Genomic DNA, 24,941 nt, shown 5'->3' with positions numbered 1-24,941 from the left:
ATCTTTAATAAAAAAAATTGTGTAAAAGTGAAAGAAACAATTTCTAAAATAAAAAACAAATACAGAAGAAAAAAAAAACTATCTCAATAAAGTAGAAACGAAAACGATTAAAGATAATGATATCAGTTTATATATTATTATAGATTAAAGAATATGTTTTTTTAGATCAAAAGTAGTCTTCCTTATTGCTATTTTAAAAAGATATTTTTCATCATAAAGATTATTTTACTTAAATATGAACAGTAAGAAATAAAAGATGACTCAAAAAGTCAAAAGTAATTAACAAAATAGAAGACGCAAACAATAAGTGATGATGTGGTGCAATTGAAACGAAATCTATTTGTTTAATCTCAATATCGTTTTCATAATTAATCATATAGCCATGTGTTGCATGAAGCAAGCCAAGAATTATTTGCATAGATTTTAAAATGAGGCTACCAGCCTACAGATCGTGTGAATAAATTTTGAGATTTTAAGCAAATTTAATATTTGAGTTTTAATATGATATAACTAAACAAGAGTTTATAAAAAACACAAATGTTTAATATAATAGATGTTATTTGAATAATGACCGACACTCATAATTGTCTGTATTACTATGTCAACCTATGACACCTTTAAAAAATTTGATAAGTACTTAAACTATATTATATATTTAACTTAAAATAAAAATTAGGAATACAAAAAAATAACTTTGAATTATAAAAGGATAAAAATAAAAAGAAAATATTCTACAAAAAAGACAAAACTAAAATTTATTCATTTGATAGGGGTAAAACTAATTATTCTAAATATTAAAGAATAAAAAACAAATAAAAATTATTGGACAAAACTAAAAAAAAAAGTTTATTTTATGATGACCAAAAATGTGTTTAAGTCTTGTAATTTTAAAAATTTGTCATTATTGAGATTCTTATATTAAAAGGAAAAAGTGGATTTTTATTCTAAATTTTCCAAATATATTGTTAATAAAAGAAAATATTTATTTTATTAGAACAAAAAGAATAAATTTTATTGTTAGTAAATATTTATTAATATAAATTCTCATTACTATAATATTTATCAATATAATAATATATGTGTACGTATATTTTCTACTTGTGAAATTTAAATTCCATGTTCATTTCTATGCTAACCATAAAGAGAAAAAAGAAAATCGCATACAACTATAGAAGGGTAAAAAAACCTTAAAATGGAAAGTGAATGAAAAGAATACGCACATGCTTTTATATGTATGACCCACGCATGTTACTACTACTAGCAAAATACATTTCTTAACGTTCTTCAGCACCTACTCCGTACATGTAATTGGCCTTATATTTTGCCAACTACTTGTCTTATTATTGCTAAGAAGGCAAGAGCATGAACTAAATTCATCCACTCATTCACTCCTCTCTTGCTCAACTAGAAGATCCAGTGGCTAAAGGTACTAGAGACTATGAAGTTGATTACACTTCGATTTTCTTGTCTTTCATTAGTAGGTTCTGTTAAAACCTCTCTTGGATTTCAAAATTTTTAATCTTTGTTATGTTTTAATTACTTTCTTGATTCTGGGGTGTCTTGAATTATCATTGTTCAGGTTTGTATCACTGAGCTTGTGATTTGTGCTGGGTTAATTGCTCCAAAGTTTGATGCTTTTCTTCGACTTGAAAAATGGGTGTTTTCTGTTTTTGATAAAATTACTAAGCTGATATTAAATTTTGATTAAAAAAAAAAAAGTTGAAAGCTGAAGATGAGGAGTGGAAATCTTGCACCTAAGGAAGAGGAGCAAAAATCAAGAAGGAACAAGAGAGTTGTTGATGAGAATGCCCCTTTGATACCCAAGTTTCAGGAGAGTGATGGTGCAGGATTTGATGAGTTTAATGGGGCTTCATTTTCTGGGGCTGTTTTCAACTTGTCCACCACAATTATTGGTGCTGGGATCATGGGGTTGCCAGCATGTGTGAAGAAGTTGGGGATGGTGCCTGGTCTTCTTGCTATCATCTTAGCAGCTTTCATGACAGAGAAGTCAATTGAGTTCATGATTAGGATTTCCAGAGCAGGGAATCTTTCTTCTTATGGGACTCTCATGGGGGATGCTTTTGGGAAATATGGGAAAGCTTTGGTGCAGATATGTATTGTAGTCAATAACATTGGTGTGTTGATTATTTACATGATTATTATTGGTAAGGACTGTGTTCTTAAGCCCAATGCTTCAAATTTCAAAGTTTATTTGAGAATATGCCTGTATGTCTTTAGTTTGATAAAAGATAATTTAGTTTTTAGGAAGGTTGTTATGTTTTGAATTTTTAGGATATTGTTTAAATAAAGAGATGGATGATATTCTTATCATTTTGGTTTAGGATATTCTCAGTTTGATTTTAAGATTAAGATAATGTTAGTATTTGAATTTTTGTATTACAATTCTATTATATTATATATTATATAGAGAGAGCTAGATCACGAATAAAAATATATCAAGCTCAGTTGACAAAAATATATTTCTATAAATACAAATACAAAACAACCTATTAGGAGTTTCATTGTTGTCATTGGTTTAGGTTGTCCTAGATTGATTACTCATCAATGTTGTCTAATTCAGCATTGTGTTGTTGATGTTGAAGGTGATGTAATTTCTGGAACAACTTCAAGTGGAACTCACCATTCTGGTGTTCTTGAAGGATGGTTTGGAGTCCACTGGTGGACTGGGCGAATGTTTGTTCTTTTGTTTTCAACTCTTGTTGTCTTTGCACCTTTGGTCAGCTTTAAGCGAATTGGTGAGTATTTTTTATGTCATTAATATAAGTGAAAAAAGAAATGACTGGTCATTTCATATTAGCTAAGGACATACTTGGATAAACTTCTCCAAAAATACTTAGAGTTAATCACCTATACACTGTCAGTGTAAAGTTTTTTTACACTGGCAACCAATTATATTTTTTAATTGTGCCATGTCACTGTAAATACAATTACTTTTAACAGTGACATGACACAATTAAAGGATATAATTGGTTGCTAGTATAAAAATTTTTTATACTAGTAGTGTATAGGTGATTAACTCAAATACTTATAAGAGAAAAATTAAAAAATAAAAATAAAAAATAATTTTCTTAATAAGCTACAACTAGCTTATATATGAATTAAAAATAAAATTTTGGAGAAGCTAATAAAGAAGAACTTCTACAAATTAACTTATGTTTATGGAGAAACTTATTTCATTTTTCTTTCCTAGAAATACTTTTGGAGAAATTTACCCTATGTCACTTGTTAATTGAATGCTACTAGCTCTTCTTTTTTTTTTTTTTGTGAATAAATGCTAGTAGGTTTAATTTCCATTTAGTCATGACATATATATGTTGGCTCATTTTTTATACAAATCCATAAAATTTCATATGCCTTCGCTGTGGTTGTTGCAGATTCATTGAAATTCACATCTGCATTATCAGTTGGACTAGCAGTTGTTTTTCTTGTCATTGCAGTGGGAATATCAATCTTCAAGATTATAATTGGAGGCATTGAGAAGCCCAGACTCTTCCCGATCGTTACAGATGTAACATCATTTTTTGAACTGTTCACTGTAGTTCCTGTGCTTGTGACTGCCTATATCTGCCACTCCAATGGTATGACATTTTTTTAGACCTTTATGTAGATTCCATTTCATAAGAATTTATTGTTGTTGTGTAGATACCACTTTCCTTGTTTTAGTTTTTATGCAGATCACACTTATGTAACTTTAAGTTAGTTATTAATGTACATGAAAGATGTTGTGAGGTCAATCTTATAATATATGTGTATATATAGACATGTTTGGATAAACTTCATTATAAGTACTTTTAAAAGAAAAAATAAAAAGATAAAATTAGTTTATACATAAACTAATTTGTGAAAGAGTTAATCACCTATACACTGCCAGTGTAGAGTTTTTTTACACTGACAACCAATTAGATCTTTTAATTGTGTCATGTCACTGTTAAAAGTAAATGTGTTTATAGTGACATGGCACAATTAAAAGATCTAATTGGTTGCCAGTGTAAAAAAACTTTACACGGGCAATGTATAGGTGATTAATTCTTTGTGAAATGTGAAAGTTCCATTGTATTAATTTCTTTAAAAGCTTATTTTTAATTTACAGAGAAAAAATTCATTTTATTTTTCCTTCTTATTTTCTTCTTTTAGAAGTACTATAGAAATGTTTATCTAAACAAACCTTATATGTAGAGAGAGAACGAGAGGATGGATCAAGTTACTCAAAAATAACTTTAAAAGAATTACGCTTCATCTTCACCCTTCATTTTTTTAATCTAATAGTTATCACAAGTAACTCATCTTTGAGTTACTGTCAGTGTAACGTGATTTTTCCTCAGCTCTCACTCTCTCTCTCTATATATATATACACACACCAATGAAGGTTAACATGAATTGTACCATGCAAATCAAGTTATGATAAGCTAAAAATTTATATTCATGTCATTTTTGTTTGACACTAGCTGTACACCATGAGCATGATCAATGCAAGTATACCTTTTGCTTACTATGCTTGGTTGCTTGAAGTGACAGAATTTTCAAACTGATTCCCAAGTACTATTAAACATGACAACTGTTGTAAAAGTTTCATTTACAAATGAGCATGACATGATTGCACTTAGCTTTCTGGATCTACCTGTTTGCTTCATTTACATATAGTCTGATGGTTGCATTGCATGCACTCTTTATTTGCAGTTCACAACATAGACAATGAACTTGAGGACTCTTCACAAATGCATGGCGTTGTTCGTACTTCCCTCGTTCTATGTGCTTCAGTGTACTTACTGACAAGCTTCTTTGGCTTCCTCCTATTCGGTGAAGGGACTCTTGATGATGTTCTTGCCAACTTTGACACTGATCTTGGAATTCCTTTTGGTTCTGTGCTCAATGATGCTGTTAGATTTAGCTATGCAGCACATCTTTTGCTTGTGTTTCCAGTTGTCTTCTATGCAGTGCGTGTCAACCTAGATGGTCTCATATTTTCATCATCTAGGCCTTTGGCTCAAGATAACATCAGATTTGCAACAATTACTGCCTCACTTATTGTTGCTATCTTTCTAGGAGCAAATTTCATACCCAGCATTTGGGACATTTTCCAGTTTACTGGAGCAACAGCAGCTGCTTGTGTAGGATTCATATTTCCAGCTGCCATCGCCATTCGGTGAGTTTGGTTGCTAAATTCTTTTTGCTGAGCAATGAATTTGGTTTTCCTATATGGTTTTTTTGTTGTTTTCTGATGGAGATTTCATATCAACTACTAATATGATCATGATTCATGATAGTGTATATAAGTGAGGAGCAACCCCCATCTTATAAGTCGATTTTATAAGGTTGAGTTAAGTCTAAATTCACTATCTTATAATAGCATTAAAGCCTATCTTAGTGATTATTGATTGTTGTTGGGCTTATCAAGTCACCTGCAATCGAGTCGCTATCAGATTACTCATAGATGTTTAGTCCTACAAAGTCCTAAATCCACTTTCTTAAGATTTTCAAATAAGTATCCGCCTAGTAGAGTAAAATGGAAAGATGAAATAGAAATACATTTTTGATCGATTTACTTTATTGTAGGATTTCGTTCTTTAACTTACATGTAAAGGAAATAACTATCTAGGAAAGATGGCATTAACCTTCTTTATATGGTGTACAATAACAGCTTCTGAATTCTCAGAATCCTTGACATATTGAAAACTGCGGAAAGTGGTGGAAGTTGCATTCCGTCACGGTATTCACTCTTCTACAAACTTACCACTAGTCTATACAAAGAAATTACGGGGAAATTTTAAGGCTTTACTAAATACTAAAGAAGAGGAAGTAATGATTAGAGGATTGAGATCATTATCATTCAATTGGGTGGCGACTAGCGATTCTAAAATGACTATTTCAGTTATTGATGAGAAGATCAACAATTGATATTTCAACACTTTTATAATCTGTTATGCATGTCCATGTATATTGATCATTAATTTTTTTATTAATGAGTAATGACTTAGATTATTTACTTTATTCTCTAAAGTGAGTTTGAGTATCTTCAAATGTTTTCTTGAGTTGCTTATTTGTTGTGCCTACCATAAACTTTCTCATGCAAGAAAATTGTGGTTTTCTGCTAATTAATTAACAATTATGATTGAGCATTTTTTATTTAATTACAGGGATCGACACAACATAGCAACTAAAACCGATAAGGTTCTATCTGTCTTTATGATAGTCTTGGCAGTCTTGTCAAATGCTGTGGCTGTATACAGTGATGCTTATGCATTGATTAAGAAGAACAAAACTTATTCATGAGTGATTTCTTAGAAATTTTCTTTGAAGGCCGCATTACAGGTATATTCATACTTTCAGATGGGTGGATTATGGAATAAACAAAGAAACCTTCTATAGTTCTATATAACATGTTCAAAATCAAGTGAGAACGGTCAACCTAATACTGAAAGAGTTGGATAGTATGTATAGAGTCTTGAGTATGAATCATGTTTATGTGATTCTGTCATTGTAATTTTTATGGATAAAAAAAAAGCTTTGTCCAGTGTGATATTTAGTATTGTAATTGTAGAGGTTATTGTTGATGTGTGTCTATTTTGTAGGCTTCATCTCCCCAAACATAATAACCATTCATATAGGTACCTTACATATGTAAGTTTCCATTTGTCTAAAAATACAGTAACATAAGTAAAATTCTTTTACCAATTTTTTATTCCACTGGTTTTATGAGTTGTCTTACTTCTTCAGTTTATAGGCCAGTGAATTTTGTGGGAAATGAATTCTAACAAAGACAAAATGACAATTTGATAATGAACACAATACAAAATCACTTCACGTACGTGCCATGTAAGACTTGAGTATTACCGTAATTACATATAGGCCAGTGAATTTTGTGGGAAATGAAATTATTTTAAATCTTATTTAATTGAAAAGTAAAATCGACCTTTAAAAACTTTACGTTGTTAAAAAGAATAAAGAATTTAATTACAGTGCACTTATAGTATAAAATTTGTGTATGATATCATCTAATCATACATTGTCATGTATGATAATTTTGTTAATTTTTGTAATAATTACATTAAAGAAGTCATGCATTGGATGATTTTTTTATTGTTTAATAATATATAAATGTTTATATTCAGAGTTCATAAAAATTAAACTCTATTTTTTTTTATTAAAGGTGATGATGTCTTCATTTTTTTAAATTTTCATTATTCCTACACTTTTGTTGTAAATGACCTCATTGATTTTAGTTCTCAGAAGAAACTATCTAAATATCACAAACAATTAAGACAGTTGTGATGATATGAAAATAGAAAGAAAATTAATATAACTTTGGAAAAGAAGAAATTCAAAGAGAAGCTAACAAATTAACTATATTGATGATGCGTCAATGGAAGGAAATTTGGTATTGTTGGCATGTCAATCAATGGCGTGTTTTGCCAGGCTTTATATATTACAATTAAGATTAAAAAAAATAAAAATAAAAAAAAGATGCATTTTATGTTTAAAGTATTAAATTTAAAAATAAAAAAAATAAAAAAAAACATATTAGCATCTTGTAGTTTGGGTTATTCGTGCAATACATGAAGATTTTAAAGTGAAAACTTTTTTGTTTAATTTTTTCATTAAAAAATGGTAGAATATGTCACATGATTAATGATTTTCTAAAATTGTCCATGTGACTAACTACCCCTTTCTTTCCCATGTGGGCTTTTTGGCCATAATAAATAAAAAAATAAAAAAATTACTGAAATAAATTAATTAAAAAATTATTTACCAAAATAAATTATTTTGACAACGTGAGATACAAGAAACATCAATGAAAATGACGAGTTTTAAAGGTGTCACCGGTTGTGACGCCTTGAATGTAAACATGCATGCTTACATGGCAAATGGTACTGAAAAAAATAAAAGGAAAGCGTCACAATGAATGACGACTTTGAAGATTTGAAAAAAAATTACACAAAATGTTAAGCTAGGTGACGTTTCCCATGTAACTAGAAAACATCCGCCTAGGTGACGCGTTCCAATTTATTTATTGCCCAATTTTCAGCTTTTCTCTTCCCTGTCACAATGAACGAACCTCCATTATTAAATTGTCAAAAAAAGCTACTTCGTTGACATTAATAATGGAGTATCTTTTTGACAATTTAATAATGGAGGTTCGTTCATTGTGACAGGAAAGAGGAGAGCTGAAAATTGGGTAATAAATAAATTGGAACATGTCACCTAGACGGATGTTTTCTAGCTACATGGGAAACGTCACCTGGCTTAACGTTTTGTGTAAATTTTTTTCAAATCTTCAAAGTCGTCACTCATCGTGATGCTTTCCTTTTATTTTCTTCAGTACCGGTTGCCATGTAAGCATGCATGTTTACATACAAAGCGTCACAACCGGTGACGCCTTTAAAACTCGTCACTTCCATTAACGTTTCTTGTATCTTACGTGGCCAAAATAATTTATTTTAGTAAATAGTTTTTTAATTAACTTATTTTAGTAATTTTTTTATTTTTTATTTATTTATTATGGCCAAAAAGCCTCCATATGTATTATCGAGGTTTTTCTTTTTTAATTTTATGTATCATTGCATCATTAAAAAAATTAGATCTCTTAAATAATAATTTTAACTGTCAAACTCTTTCTTATGATTAACATATGATTGGAATAGACATACAATATTTTTATAATCACATTGAATTAACTGTGAATACATAAACGCCCATGTATTCATCCTTTCCATTTTGGTTTGCCATGACACTAGAGAATAATCTCCTATAAACTTACCAAAAGAAAAAAGTATACCTATTCACATTTAGTTAATTTAATTAATTATATTAAAATTTTGAATAATGTGTATTGTCTTTCAAAAGTACCCTTAATTATGTTTGAAATTAATTATCTCTCCACCTAATTGCTTCCCATCTAATTATTGTTTGGAGATAGTATATTTAATTAAGGGTATTTTAGAATAACTATAATTAATGCATTAGAAATTAGAAAAAGGTCTTATAAAAAGGGAGAAGTAAATTTGTGAAAAGATTTTTATAAATAGAGATGGAGGTAGTATAAAGAGAAAGAAAAAAAGAAATATAAATTGAGCAAAATATTATAGGATAAGTGGTAACAACTTTAGAACATGGCAGAGTCATCATCTGAGTTAAAAATATGCATGATATTTGACATAAAAAGGATTTTGTCTACAACTACACAGAATGTTACAAAACTTTCATCCCAGCCTATGTAGTATGTACAGCCTCTATCCTGTAGCAATCCCTACTTCATCTTTGGACATAATATATACAGCAAATGAATTATACAATCATGGGTTACCAATATTGGCCACGAAAGGGACTAGCTTTTTCTGGTCCTTTCTCTTACCTAATGCACTTCTATCCAATACTCGGCTAAGAATCAAACGAGTATTCTGCAGAGCAACTTCCCTTGGTGACATCCCAGACTCAGTTGTTTGTGCAGGTGTAGAAACTGACCCTAGTCCTGATCCGAAACCATACTGCAGAGGGCCACTGCGGGCCTTGAATGAGGTCTGTGGAGCAAGCAACTTTTCTTCAATAACACCAATTCCATTCTCAAATGAACTTGGTTCATATGGATGAGAACCAGTCAATGAACTGCAACTTTGTAGAAGGGCTTCTAACACGCTTAGTGCCTCCCAGCACAAAGTGCTTTCCACCAATTGGGATACGATTGCGTATATATGTGGACTCTGGGTGGCATCCATAGGTGTGTGCTGGAGGAGAGCCTTGAGAACGAGTAGAATGACGCGTTGATACTCGACTGGTCCTTTTTCTAGTAGCCTTAACAAGTGTCCGAAGGCCAAGGTTGAATGTTTTGGAAACCATTGGACGCATAAAAGTGGTGAAACACAAGCCAGAAAATTATCAATGCTCTTAATCTCACCTCGAGAATAAATCATAAATACAGTAGATAATTCATCCAAAGATTTTGCTCGGCACCATATTGCAATATTGGCAGCAACGGAGCAAGCCTTTTGATATTGATGTTGGAATGGTGAAGCAGGACCTATCACAAGGTCTTTGCTAAGTTGAAGACAGAGCCAAGGGAGCAATCCTATGATGTGCATCAGGAGTCTTGTCTCAGCATCACCAAATATAGAATCACATGAATGCACTGTTATCCGAGAGAGAACATCAATAGAGACACTGTGACTAACACTTGACATGAGTCCTTTAAGAACAAGAGGCTGCACCCCTTCAAATGTAGGCAAATTCCCCTCTTGTAGAGGTTCATAGCCACTTTTAGATTCTGATCGTTGGAATTCTCCTAAATCGCTAGTATCAAGTTCATCTCTGGGCATACTTGAAATGAGTACATTTTCTGTTGTACGATCACGGAAAGATAAGCGGTCAATCACATGAGAGAAGAGCTCTAGAACCTGGCGGTAGACATGGACAAAATCTGTGTGCATCATAGCAACACACCCCCAAAATAGCTGAGGGTAGAGTATCACCTTCTCTGGCTCCATATTCTCCACCATAACTTGCAATGTCATCAAAATTTCCATAACAAATCCCAAAACTTGAGGTACTGGATTTCCCAGACATCTATGGAGACACCGAAGAAGGGATACACAAGCATCACTTGTAACACTTGGTCGAAGTGCTCGGTATATCTGATGTGAACGACATGCAAGGTGTCTTGATGTACACTCCATAGCCCACCTAAGTGCTTCTTCTCCCCAAGTCTCCCGAAGGTCTCCTTGGAAGAAGATAGCATCCACCATGCTCTGAACTAGGGCAGAAAGAAGTGCTGCACTTGGCAGCTCAGTTCTGACAACTGTTGGATCTTCATTCTCCCACATCATGCTTCCTCGTTTTGATTGTACATATTTAATTAAGCTCACAACCTGCTGTTTGTTCTCCCTATCATTATTTTCCACCTCATACTGCTCCAAGTGGCGGCCTGCAAGGGAATATAGCAGATTAACAAGTAAATGCTGGCAATGCTCAAGTACAATGTCTTCTGAGCTATCCATCGAAACAAAGATAACATGGAAGAGTAGAGGCAAGTATTGGCGGAAATCTTCATCATTCTCATATGCAATTTCAGCAAGAAGAATCAGTGCTATATCTGCATGTGTAAGTGAGTGCTGCTGATGACCCTGTAAGGCTGACTGAAGTTCTTTTGCATTCACGGCATGCATAGCACTCCCACCATGCAGTATATCTTCACCTGAATTTGGAGTGTCAACAAGATAATCTCCACTGTCTCGTGAAACATGGCGGCTACGCAAACTCCCTGTTGAGCTTCTAACACCCATCAAGGGTCCTGACATATTAACCAAGGCTGGAAGGAGCTGCCCTGATCGTCCGGCACTTACTGGGACAATATTCAACTCTGGAGGCATCGGACTTAATGGGCCTGATACACTCCGGCCTGTCATACCTGCTGTTCTCCAGCTCAAGCTCCCACTAACATTTCTTAGTGGACCATCAAGAGAACCTCTTACAAGCAATGGGGACATGTGTGGTTGGTTATCCATAACTGATGTCATTTGGGCTACAGAAGGACCTTGCGAAAATTCTAGCACAAAATTTACACTTGCATCACCCTTACTTGCAATTGGCTCAATGCTATCCTCTAGTAGTCGCTGAGACAATTGGAAAACTAGGTGATCTATAGTTCGTTGAGGGCATATTCGTGCTAAGTATAGACTTACCCGTTTTGCAACACTGAAGTATGTAGCAAACGCACCACTTATTTCAGTTGATGCATTTGAATCACAATCTTCAATGCCTTTTGTGATCAAGAAATCTAAAACAGGGCTGATATTCCTATTTTTGCTGGCAATTGTGCTCCAAAGTTTCTCAATTTCATCAGGAAATTGGTCTCCATGCCGCCATGTTACATAGTACAGACTTTTCAACAACCTTTCACTCCAGCCTTCCTTGAGTTTCCAGAAATTAAGGTTCTCAATCCATGGAGCCATGCATGTTAAGACCTGATGCTGCGCAATTATATCAACAGCATCTAACTGCCTCTGCATAATCTCCTCACAGAGAAGTTGGCTTAATTCAGGATGATCTTTAGCAAGTTTACAGGAAAGCTTATATTGGAATTGTTGGTAGGAATCAGGAAGATTACCAACAACAGCAGCTCGATAACTTCCTGAGCCCTCAATGCCATCCTCTGCCCATTCACGGACAGAAAGCGTTTCCAGCATCTGAAGGGCATCATCACGAATTTGTCTTGATGGGTCAACTACCTTGTAAAGGATCAGACTCAATAATCTCTGTATTTCACAGTTTGGTATCTCTTGACGCATGTAGACCTCAGCCAGTACACTGAAGTACCCATCGGCTACAGAAGAATTAGAGTAGTAGCACTGCAGAAAACAATGAAGTTGTATAAAGTTGCATAATCTATAATACCAGTATGACAAAACATATGACTCCATATGAGAAGTAATACAAGGGAAGCATGATATGAAAAGCAGGAAATCAAATAGATAAAATGAATAGCTCAGCCAAAGATCAGAAGGACATGGCTAAAGGAAATTAGATCTGGAAAAACTATAACAACAAAACTGCATATAGAACAAAATGATCTTTCCTCCCAGTTCATGTTATTTGACTTCCAAGTTTACAGCTTCCCTAAGATCTCTCAACCTTGCACACTTAAAATTTATATAAATATAAGAAGAAAACAAATCACACACAAGCGAAGAACAGGGCATGGTGTCATATGAAGAGCACATACAAATAGGTCATTCTCTAGACCAATGATGACCAGAAGAGGTAAGGGGTTGCTTAAGGGCCATTTGATTTTTGTTTAGAAGAATGGAGACAACAGAGATCAAATTACTAACCTTATGGTCACAAGGTTCAGATACATGTCAAGGACCAACTCTCTTAGAGCCAAGTGCATCAGTTCATGTTTGTTTATGAATTTGGAATTGGCAAACCCCAAAACCCGTTAATAGGGAAAAAGTAGCCTCAACTAACTGGGTGGAAAATCACATGGGTAAATGCACAAATGTGGGTTGGCATCATGAAAAATGTCAAACAAACATGCCATAAGCTATTAGGTGAAACCTCATGAATGACTATATATCAAGTCCTTCAGCACCAAGACAATTTACTTTTGTCATTACCTTTTTTAATCCATAATAGTATAACACCCACCCAGTGGCTTTTAAACAGTGTTAGAACTTCATTGCTAGTTCTTCAGTTGGATAAAATATTACCTGATCAATACAGGAGGGAAACAAGTCCAAATTTGTAAGCAAAAGATTCTTCAAAGCCAATTTCGCTAAAGAAACACGATGATGGCCACCCTTAAGCCTGTCACGGCCAGCAGCTCCCCGGCCACCTTCCCCTTGGTACTTGGTATATGATGGAGTTCTTGGATCAGCTGGTGAGAAACCAAATGGAGCCCTTGGTGTAGGCTCCAAAAACAAACCATTAATCCAAGATATCACGCGGCCACTCATTTTCCTTGCATTGTCATCAAAACATGGTCCATATAAAAGTGATGCTATTGCATTCATGGATGCCCACTGGATTGCCTCAACTTGTTCATTCAATTCTTTGTCAAATGATATTTTATCCACAGAATCTTTTGATCTTGCATGTTGAGAAGATTTGTATCGATCAACTTCACGTCTATAATCACTGACACCATCTTGACTCCATGTACTGCCTGTATCATCACACCAGGAGAGAAGAAGATCAAAGAGTCGTTTTCTAGTTCTAACATCAAATTTCTCAGATTTTGAATCAACAAATTCTGGGGCTAATGATCTTAGAACACAAGCAAGTGCATAACGAAACGGTTGCATGTCTTGAAAACTTTCTGGAGATGTTGAGATTAATCTGGTTGTCTCATCAATGAATTTAAGATAATGTAGGCGGAACACTGGCTTCCGTGTTAGCATGCCAGGCCATATATTTTCTGCAACAGTACGATAAATATTTGCAATATGGACACGGAGTTCTTCCCGGCGAGCCTTCTGACTCTATCAATAAAATATAACAAGTAAGTGCCAAATTCTAATTCAAAAATCAAGGAGAAGTATCTAAAACAATACTACAACAAAGATTTCATAATTTAATGGCTTTTAAGTTGAAATATGAAATATTGTCTATAACATTGTTAGGCATGCTGGAAAGGTTTAAGAATTCATTTTTTTCTTTTAATTTCTTTCACTATCATGTTGTCCTTATCATTTATGATTTATGATAATTACCTACCTCAAGTCGTCAACTGCTGATAGAAATAAAAACAAAACTTACAGATCCATAACAATACCTTCCACTTTGGTTTTCCTTCTGATTCAGAAGAAACCTCATCAATAAAAGATGAAAGTTCACTGAACATGATTTCACATGCTTCCAAGTGTGAGCGGCCAAGAGCCATGGTGGCTGCATGCTATATCAGAAACCTTGTTAGCAATAGAGCCAGCAAGAGTGATGAATAAAAATGTTGACACTGTTAGCCTTTATATCAATAAAACTGCAGTAATTAGCAGCCAATAATCCTCCTAATACCTATACCCACAAAGATAATATTCAACAGGCACAAATGCAAGAAACAGAACCAAAAGTATTTCCAAGTTTGGTTTCCTAACATGATAAAAGTTGAACCGGTGAGTCATTAATTGAACCGCATGACCCGGTTTTTATTAATTTTTTAAAAAAAATATTCATGTTAAATATATTTTATACTTATAAATTTCAATAAATTCATATCCTATTTTAAATTTCAATTTCCATCTTATTTAAAATTATCTTTATTTTTATTTTGTATAAAGAAATACATAAAAATATTACATGTTAAATTGTATATTAATACAAATTAAAAATATAAATAATTTGTACATAAATAATATATTTACAATTGATATCACAAAATAATATATCTAATATCGATATAGATATTATATTATTAAATATATATTTAAAATTAATAATATAAGTTATTTAAGTTGTACATATTACAAACAAATACATTAGAATAAGTGATCATTGTTATGTTTGATAGAACTCTTTCTCTTTCATTAACAGGATTCAACTCCCATTGGTATTTTTGTGGTTTGTGGTCCCTTAGAAAAAATTAAAAAAAATTTGTAGTTGAACCAGTTTGACCCACCAGTTCACTAGTCTAACCGAAAAATTAACCAGTTTACTCCAATTTGAAACGGGTCGAATGCATAATCGATCCAATTCAAGGCTCGGACCGGCTAGACCACCGGTTCCCAGTTCAACCGGCCAGTCCGAACCGGTTTTTAAAACACTGCAAGTTTAAGCTTTTGAAATAGATGGTTGGTAATACTTAATTTCTTAGAAGAAAGTACAAAAATTAAAGTATAAACTTCAATCACAAAGAAATATCAATAGTTTAAAATTATCAGGGTTTAATTGAGTGTGGATTTGGTAAATTAGGTCAAACTATAGGCAGTTACCATTCTAAGGACATCTTCCCCTTCCCTCATACATCAATTAGAATAAATATAAAGGAAAACAATGAGATCAAGATGGGTAAAATGAAGGATTAATATTCGATACATGAGTGTGAAAGTTTTTAAACATGTCACAACAAAATTGAACTTACAAGTAAAATAAAGAAACACTATGAAATCATGGCATGTACTATACAAAACTCACATCCAACTTGAATTTCTTTATTCGAATGAGACATTTGATTGGTATTTCTTACCATTAAATCAATTATGGAACTAAATAATTTTAATCATATGAAACAATTAAATTGTAGTAAAAACTAAAAAGAACAAAAGAGATTCTCAGTTTGTTGTTTATTCAGTTGGGTTAGAAAACATGTAAATAAATACTAAACAATATGTCAAGTATGCATGCAACTCTCCATCCTTTGACATAGACTGTTTATGAAGATAGACTAATGTATAAGTTAAATGAGGTGCACTTACAACGTGAGCATCAGATCCTGATTTTAGTGAAGGGAAAATAACATGGTAAAGATCTTTGGTAGACTCTCGAGCAACAGGTGGACATGAACAGACAAACATGGCATACATAAGCCACTGGTCTAGTTTATTATCAACATCCTGTGACTGATGAGCTTTTCCACCCAATTCAGCAGGTGTGATATGAGCAAGACGATGCATGACCTCTTTCCTGCCCAAAATTTAAGTGATATTACTAAGTTTTGGATAGCAATTAAAAATGGACTGAATGAAGAGGGGAAGGCAAGTAATTCAAGTGAGTCAAAATCTCTTTCTTTTTTCATCATCATAATCATAAATCACTTGATGCAAGTTTCTTTAGAAAAAAAATAGTTTATACAAAAATTACTGGTAAAAAACTAAGACCTTACTTTATATTGTTAGCCTAGAAAAGTCAAGTACTCAAAACCAAACAAAATAAATAGAATGAAATGAATACTTTAAGATTATAAAAGCCAATGCATTTTTCACAATAGATGTTGGATACATAAACCAAGACACCACTAGAGTTAGCCTAGTGGTTGGGTGGGGAGAGGTTGGGGTAGTTAGATTCAATCCTCACTGCGACCATCTTTGTAATATTTTCTATCTTTACCAAAAAAAAAAATAAACCAAGACAATATATGTTATTTTCATTTATTTTAATAAGGGAAATTAAAGCAATCTGCAATGAAGAATGATCCAAACGATTAAGGGGAAACATTTACTAGGTTACTGTCCATGCCTTGCTTTACCTTCTATAGGTCCTTAACATCTTTTCATCTCTAGGAAGTGGTAATGGTTCTCGTGATAAATTTTGGGAGGACAACTGGATAATGGATAGGACCAAGATTGTAGGAGAATGCTTGTTGAGAGAAATTTCCCACATCTCTATCATCCAACTTCAGTACATAGTTTTCTTACCACAATTTTAATAGCATTCAAGATTCCATTTTCCTAGAAAATTTCCACTTTTCTCATAATTCAAATGACACGGAATGGTTTGAATTGTAGCCTCTTTTGGATTGTATCAACTATCTTCATTTGTCTTGTAATTGGATAAAAGGATTTGGACTCTTGATCCTTCCGAGGTATTTTCATCCAAATCCTTTTTCTTTCTTTCCAATTTTTACCTCATTCATTGAATAGATGATGTAGATTGGATGAGTAGCTTTAGGGTTTTGATTTAGGTATTAGGTTAATTTTTAAAATAGGGATTTTAATTTGGGACTATTTGTTATCATTTACTATTTAGGGATTTTATAATACTTCGTATTAACTTATTCCAGTTTAGAATACGACTTATCTTAATAGAATATTTGGCTACATAGACCATCAATGCAATACAATATGGTGTTTTTATGAATATATGGATGGATACTTCATTTATTCAAAGAGTAATTGAAACCCAAGTTAGAGGAGCTGCCTTGGAAGAGCACTCTAGGCTTATTTACCACAAGGGTACTCTTCCAAAAGGAGTGCTCTTGGTTATATTTCTGCATCAAAGCATCAAAGACTAATTTTGGTCCTGCCACCATGCTCCATTCCCTGTTTTGACTTTTGAAACCCCTGCCACAGTTCATTCACTGTTCCAATTTTCATGCATGTCATAAACTTTAAGATTTCTTATCATTCTCCATCAATGAGCAATGGAAATATAAACTGCTTTTCTTGCTAGAGCTCTTTGGATGTTTACAATATGTTTAACTGTCCAAAGGCAAGTTTTTGTACAAGGAGTTAATGATGCAAAGTGAACAAGCATATTGAGGGATTATTGTGTTATTTAGAAATTATCATGTTATTAATAGAATTTTAGAATTTCTTATTTAAGAGAGCTTTCATTACTTTGAAGGTTTATAAAATTAATCAAGATTTATCTAGGCTTTTATATTTAATTGCAATTATGATTTATCAAGAATTTTATCATCTAAAGGTTATAAGATAGTGTTTGACCTGACTTTTTCCCTTTTAGAAAGAACTATAAAATTTAAGTTAAATCTATATGGTAATTTAATATTTCTAGCTTAAAAGTTATTTTATAGTTGGAATTTGGAGTAAAGGAGGAAGAAAAGGTCCCAAAATTAGATTATATAAAAACTCTTTTAAAATGTTTTCTTAATTAAAAAGCAAAGCTCCTTTTATTTTTTTAAAGCTTTTGTATAATTAGGTTTGACCTAACTGTTTAAGAGAAACTCAAAAATTGTTGAGCCAAAGTTCTACCTAAATAGTCATTAGGTGTCTTATGTTATTCAAACTTTTTGCGTAACTGGTAACTGATATTTCCTATATTTAGGCTGTATCTGAAACCTGAGCCAAACGAGCAGTTGCTCTGAAGAGGACACTAGCCTTGTTTCTCAAGAGAGTAACTTGTCAAGATAAGCATTTTCAGTTTCCCATTCTACATCAATAGAGCTACATGGAAATCTTGATAAACCCTTAGGAAATCCATAGTTCATTCCCTTGTAAGGTCAAATCTTTTATTTCATTGAGGCGGATGATATAGAAGTAAGTATACTAAAATATTCATGTTCACAAGTCACATAAGGGTCCTGATGTGTGGTTTATGATGCTTGTTCAGAATCGGTTCCTCATGCCTTCCTACATATAAGAGAAGAGATTATATTAATAAATACCTTTATTAGTTCTGTTTTAATATTGCATATCTTTTCTGTATCTTTTCTGTTTTTCTGTTTACTGTTACCAACTCATCAAGTTGGCTAGATTGTTAGGTCTATATATGTAAGTGATATCCCACAGATATCATTATCTTATTTTCTAATCATAATACAGTCTATTGATTTTCTCTCAACTCTCTCTCTCATATGGTATCATCGTGAGCACGGTGAGATCCGGGTTTCTTCTCTCCCAGTTTGTGTGGCTTTGCCTTTCGCGCCCTCTTTGCGCGCTGCCTCTATATCTCGCGCCTCCTTCGCGCGTTCTGTTTTCTGATTTGCGCGATTCCCTGTTTGCTCGCGTCCTCTCTGTTCGACTTCGCAGCGCTGCTTCGTTTGATTTCTGCTCGCACTGGTCTTGCGCGTCTTCTTGTGATCTTTCTCTCTGATTTGCTCCAATGGCCTCCGCTTCCGCAACCTCCAACAATTCTGTCTCGCACACCTTCTCGCAGTCTGTCACATGCAAACTGGATGACAGGAATTTTTTAACTTGGCAGCAACAGGTTACCGCGGTAATTCGCGCACACGATCTGGAACGATTTGTTGTCAATCCCAAAATCCCGCTGAAGTTTCTTACTGTTGAGGATCGTGATGCCAATGCCATCAATCCCGAATACACTGTCTGGGATCGCAAGGATTCTCTGCTTTTTTCCTGGCTTCTCACAACACTCTCCGAACCAATTCAGGCTCGTGTTGTCTCATGTCGTCATTCATATCAGATTTGGGACATGGTGTTTCAGCATTTTCAGTCACTCACCAAAATCAAAGCCACACAGTTACGTTTAGAGCTTCGCACCATCAAGAAAGGCACAAGATCGTGTTCAGATTATCTCCTTCGCATCAGTACTATTGTTGAGACTCTTGCTTCGATTGGCAATCCCGTTTCGCCTAGAGAACATGCTGAGTGCATTCTTGGTGGTCTCCCACCTGAATATGACTCTCTGATTTCAACTGTCACTGCGTTTATCAGCCGTGATGACATCCTTTCTCCTACTGAAATTGAGAACATGATTCTTGCTCAGGAAGCAAGACTTGAACAAGCAAAAGCTGCTGTCGTCCAAGAACCCCTATCCATCAATCTTGCTCAAGCCACTTTTGTCCCAACTGGTGTTCCTAACGTCAATTTGGCTTTCCAGCAACCCCAGATGTCAAACCTTTCACCTAATACTGTTCAGAATTTTTCACCTCAGCCCCAAGCTGGCTTCAATAATCATGGAGGACGTGGTCGTGGATCTCGTGGAGGACGAAATCGTGGGTCCACTGTTCAATGCCAAATTTGTCACAAACGTGGACATGAAGCCTCCACGTGCTATCAGCTTTCCCATAGTCTATCCATGGGTGGTTTTCGGTTGCCTTTTCATTCTTTGTTTACTCCTTACCCCACCTATGGTCCCAATTCTCAATCTGGGTATGTGCCTCAGCACCCTGGTCCTAGTGCTGCTCCATACTATGGAACTGTTAATATGCTTGGACAGTCTGGTCCTGTCCCATGGCCCTCTTATCCTTTGGGTGGCTCCTTTTCTGGTCCTGGTATTCCACCTCCTGGATTCACCTTTCCTGCAGTAACCTCCAATCAGTCTAGCCATTCACGCACTGCTCCTCCTGCTCAACATGTTCATGCTCCTCCAACTCTTAACACTGCCACCGCATGGATCCCAGATTCTGGTGCTTCTCACCATGCAACCCCAGACCCTCAATACCTTCTACAGAGCGCTCAATTCACTGGTGCAGAACACATTGCAATGGCCAATGGCCAAGGTACATCTATTGCCTCAATAGGTTCTAATATGTTTCAGTCCCCTATGCATCCCTCCAAAATTTTGTCCCTCAAAGACCTTTTACTTGTTCCAAGTTTAACCAAAAATCTAATAAGTGTTTCAAAATTTGCTAAAGACAACAATGTCTACTTCGTTTTCTATCCTCATTCCTGTTTTGTCAAATCACAGGATTTGAACGAGACTCTTCTTGAAGGGAAACTTGGTGAAGATGGTCTCTATCATTTTCACCCGCATCTGGCAAAGAAGAAATCCTTCACTGTTGACATTGAGCAGAACTCAGCCTTTCCAAAATCTGATCCTTGTATTTTTCTTTCTGCAAAATGTAATCATGGTGTTTCAAATACCTATAAACAGTGGCACTTACGGTTAGGGCATCCTCATCATGATTCCCTAACTAAAGCTTTACAAACTTGTAATATTCATCTTCCAACTATTAATAAAATTTCTGATTTTTGTGACTCATGCTGTATTGCCAAGTCTCATAGACTTCCTTCTCAACTATCTACTACTGTTTATTCCAATCCACTTGAACTTGTTTTTCTAGATGTTTGGGGACCTGCATCATTAGAATCTAGTTGTGGTTATTTGTATTTTCTAACGTGTGTAGACGCCTGCACCAAATACATGTGGATTTATCTCCTTAGTAGAAAATCAGATGTGTATTCCAATTTTCAAAATTTTAAGGTCCTGGCTGAGAAACAATTCCAAACACCTCTCAAGTCTGTTCAAACGGATGGTGGAGGTGAATTTCGCACTCTAATTCCATTTCTTCAACAAGAAAGCATTATTCACAGACTCACTTGTCCCTATGCTCATCATCAAAACGGCACTGTTGAACGAAGACACAGACATGTCGTTGAACTTGGATTGGCAATGCTTCATCATTCGGCCTTGCCACTAAAATTTTGGGATCATGCCTTTTTAACTGCTACCTACTTAATCAACAGACTACCTTCCTCCTCTATTGAATTTCAATCACCCTATAAATTGATTCATAACAAGGATCCAGACTATAAGTTTCTCAAGGTTTTCGGCTGTTCCTGTTTTCCATTACTCAGACCCTATAATCAACACAAAATTCAACCCCGGTCCGAAGAGTGTCTATTCTTAGGATACTCACCTAGTCATAAAGGTTACAAGTGTTTAAGCAGATCTGGCCGAATCTATATCAGCAAAGATGTGATCTTCAATGAAGACAGATTTCCCTATACTGATCTCTTTATTTCAAAAAATCAAACCTCTACCCCTGCCACCTCTGTCTCTATTCTTCCCTCTCTTGTTTGTTCACACAACCCACCTTCCTCTCCTGTGATATCACCTGCCATCTCTGCCAGTTCTGGTTCCTCTAAGTCTAATTCTTTTCCCTCTTCTACACCTGACAGCACTACTTCCCTTACTGTTTCATCCTCTTCAAATTCACCTCCAGCCACAACTCTTAATGTTCACCCTATGACTACTCGCTCAAAAAATGGGATTGTTCAACCCAGAATTAACCCTACACTTTTGCTGTCCAATGTTGAACCAAAAACTGTCAAAACTGCTCTTACTGATCCCAATTGGCTTGCTGCCATGCAAGCTGAAATCACTGCTCTGATACCATATGAGAGAGAGAGTTGAGAGAAAATCAATAGACTGTATTATGATTAGAAAATAAGATAATGATATCTGTGGGATATCACTTACATATATAGACCTAACAATCTAGCCAACTTGATGAGTTGGTAACAGTAAACAGAAAAACAGAAAAACAGAAAAGATACAGAAAAGATATGCAATATTAAAACAGAACTAATAAAGGTATTTATTAATATGTTAGGTCTATATATGTAAGTGATATCCCACAGATATCATTATCTTATTTTCTAATCATAATACAGTCTATTGATTTTCTCTCAACTCTCTCTCTCATACTACAATGTTCTGCTTCTGTCTATATACGTAATAGAACGGTTTTTTGGTGAATGTTCAGTGTGCCCTAGGTTCTTCAAACAATGTTTTTGACTACCTTCTGTGGTTTCAGCAGAAGGGGCGATGATAAATTTCCATGTAATGTGCACTATGCTACTCTTTGGGCATTTAGTTGGAGCATAATGCTCATACTTTTGAGGATGTATCATTGGCAAAGCATTCTTCTTTTTCTTGGGAGGATTCCTTATCTTCCAAATTCCTTCTACTTTCTTCTATTCATGATGCTCATTTCTTATATTACAAAGAAAAAATATTTATTTAAGGGTTGACTTTTTTTATATATCATGCTCCTACCTATGTAAAGGGATTTGACAATTGTAACAGGAGTGTTGTAGGATCGGTCAAACATAAAGAAATTTAGTATCTTCTCTTGGCTTCTTAACCAAAAGATCAGTCTCATTTTGATTGCTCTCTGCCCCTGGATCTTTTGCCCATTATTTTCCACCAAAATATATTTAGTCCTACAGAGCTCGGAATTAGTGAAGATGGAACAAGGAAAAGAAAACAATACTTACTTTGCTTCCTGAACAGAGCTTGGACAAAGTTCAGCAGCATATTTAACTAGCTCACTAAGACACCGAGCCCACCTGTTCTTATCAGGGCTCTCAAATATTATAGATTGAAGTGTCACTTCAGGAGGAATGGTATCGGGTTCTCGTTTCAAATCAAATGGTCTTCCTGAGTCCCAATAGCAGTTCTGAACAATCTCATCCTGTAATGCCAAGGTATTTAGTATTTAAGGGAACAAAGCTCAATATGACATGATTGAACCTCAATAAACAAATAATAAAATAAGATAAATGATATAGTGCAGCCCATAATAAGACAATATCATTCTGACAAAATTGAGCTAAAAATATAGACAATAAAGGCAAATGTGTACCCCATGTTCTTCCAGAACATCAATAATAAATATTGGTTCAGCTTCATATTTCAAAATATTATTTGGTTGTTCATGTATCTTCAGGTCTCGAATATCATTCCTCAATGCACGAACACAACGCAATAATTCTAGTGCTGTATGCCTAATTTGACTATCAACAGAACTAAGGAATATGAGGCCAACTGCATCAATTTCTGATGCGCGAAATTCAATGGCTTCGCCTGATTGTTGGAAGGAAGACTTTCTGAATCTCTCAGTTTCATGCCCAAGAGATTTTGCATCTGCATCAAGTAGAATCCTATCATCTATCAGACAAGATCTCCAAAAGCGCATGAGTTCCAACAGGCGCCCTAATGATGTTTGAATGAGAAGAGGAAATTCATCAGGAAGTTTTAATATGAAGTTGGCCATTCCCTTCATTACTGCAAATCGACGATGGGGTAGATATTTCACAATACGGTTTAGTACTTGCACTGCTTCTTCACGAACACCAGGGTCAATACTTATGCCATGTTGTGGTATTATTTCAGTAATTTTATCAGTTCGCCCAACTTCTTCTATTAGATTTGGGATGCACTTTAGCACAGAGCGGAATAGATACCCTTGAGACTTTTCCTTGGTTACAGCATCTACAACATAGCATTTATGTCATGATGACAAGTAGAAATCCAATAGTCAACCAATTAACCAAATATACAACATTCTAAATTTAAAAATAAATAAATAAATTAACTACAAAGGAATTCTCATCCTATGCAAATAAGTAGTTTTTCCTTTTTGCATCATTTCAATACTATCAGTGTTTTTAAGTACCAATGAACATAATTAAGAAACGTACTGAAAGCCAAACCAGTCTAAAAATATCTTCACACCCACACGGATCTTATGGTGCCATGATGGCAAGCAGAAATTCAATAGTCAACCAAATATAGAACAATCTAAATTTAAAAAAGAAAAATTAACTACAGACTAACTCCAATCCTTTGTAAATGAGTGAAATTTTCCAGTTTGTACCATTTCAATCCTATCATATTTTGGAATACCAATAGGCATAATTAACAAATTTACTGAAAGCAGACCAGTCTGAAAATATATACATTTCCCATATAACTTACTCACATTGACCTCAAATCTAAACAATATTTATTCTTCAAAATTAGCTTGTACTTTATCAATTTCAGCGTAGTGTTCTAAAGTACTTGCAAAACGCAAAGTAAACTTCCATTAACAGAAATCAGAAATGTGCAAGAAAGAAGCAAAGTGAGAGAAAAATATTCAGAGAGAATTCACAGAATTTTGAGTGTTCTATTACTGGGAAAGTTACTGAATTACTTAGCAAAGAAGACAAAAAATACATTTATGATTAGGAAATGTAAACTAACTGCTTAACTACTCATCAACTGTAACAGCCTAGCTGACTCTGCATAAAGTCTGATAACAAACTTGAATAACTACCATAAAATTAAAAGCTTACTCTAATATACATTAACATCATTAATTTATTTTTTAATTAGAAGAGAAACTTGTTAGGAGACAGAAAACAGGAATGGAGAAACAGATAATAAATTATAGGCCTTGAAATCAAGAAAACAAAGTGGAAACGAAAATAGCCACCTTGTAGTTATGCTCCTAAATCTCTCTTTAGATCTATTAAAGATGAGTTCCTAAACACAGTAGTTGTGAATTGTAAAATAGCCAAGGCCATCCT

The 24,941-nt window shown here is 34.3% G+C and overlaps 2 protein-coding genes across 7 annotated transcripts in view; one reads left to right on the top strand and one right to left on the bottom strand.

The window, feature by feature from the left end:
* The first annotated feature begins 1,267 nt into the window (after positions 1–1,267).
* Positions 1,268–6,703, top strand: LOC109814275 (amino acid transporter AVT6A). 5 transcript variants are annotated; one of them, XM_029274548.2, is made up of 7 exons: positions 1,268–1,426; positions 1,580–2,165; positions 2,604–2,756; positions 3,396–3,599; positions 4,699–4,955; positions 5,065–5,164; positions 6,156–6,365. In XM_029274548.2, exons 2-6 carry the CDS (start codon positions 1,733–1,735, stop codon positions 5,131–5,133), a joined length of 1,116 nt encoding a protein of 371 aa, XP_029130381.2. In that variant the 5' UTR covers positions 1,268–1,426; positions 1,580–1,732; the 3' UTR covers positions 5,134–5,164; positions 6,156–6,365. The 5 variants fall into 5 exon arrangements, with proteins under 5 accessions (XP_029130381.2, XP_020234248.2, XP_020234249.2 ...); XM_020378659.3 differs by having other exon boundaries at positions 1,720–2,165; positions 4,699–5,164; positions 6,156–6,703; XM_020378660.3 differs by having other exon boundaries at positions 3,459–3,599; positions 4,699–5,164; positions 6,156–6,703.
* Positions 6,704–9,058: 2,355 nt separating this feature from the next.
* LOC109814268 (ARM repeat superfamily protein) overlaps positions 9,059–24,941 on the bottom strand; it is a 36,968-nt gene continuing 21,085 nt past the window's right edge. For both annotated transcript variants that reach the window (XM_020378648.3, XM_083067902.1), the window contains 6 exons: positions 23,234–23,862; positions 22,866–23,062; positions 15,918–16,125; positions 14,282–14,401; positions 13,218–13,988; positions 9,059–12,356 (listed from right to left, as the gene is read on the bottom strand). In XM_020378648.3, the coding sequence (XP_020234237.2) occupies positions 9,312–12,356; positions 13,218–13,988; positions 14,282–14,401; positions 15,918–16,125; positions 22,866–23,062; positions 23,234–23,862 (4,970 nt within the window). In that variant the 3' untranslated portion in view covers positions 9,059–9,311. The remainder of the gene's footprint in view (positions 12,357–13,217; positions 13,989–14,281; positions 14,402–15,917; positions 16,126–22,865; positions 23,063–23,233; positions 23,863–24,941) is intronic.

This window comes from Cajanus cajan, chromosome 2 (assembly GCF_000230855.2).
Source record: "Cajanus cajan strain Asha chromosome 2, NIPB_CcT2T_4, whole genome shotgun sequence".
NCBI classification, from domain to species: domain Eukaryota; kingdom Viridiplantae; phylum Streptophyta; class Magnoliopsida; order Fabales; family Fabaceae; genus Cajanus; species Cajanus cajan.
The sequence above is the reverse complement of the archived record's forward strand: the minus strand, read 5'-3'. Positions and strand labels throughout refer to the sequence as shown.

Excerpts from the sequence above, each read along its gene's own strand:
- LOC109814275 (XM_020378659.3), top strand. The coding sequence starts at position 1,733 with ATGAGGAGTGGAAATCTTGCACCTAAGGAAGAGGAGCAAAAATCAAGA. Across the intron at positions 2,166-2,603 it reads TATTTACATGATTATTATTG|GTGATGTAATTTCTGGAACA; the intron begins GTAAGGACTGTG and ends TTGATGTTGAAG. Across the intron at positions 2,757-3,395 it reads GGTCAGCTTTAAGCGAATTG|ATTCATTGAAATTCACATCT; the intron begins GTGAGTATTTTT and ends TGGTTGTTGCAG.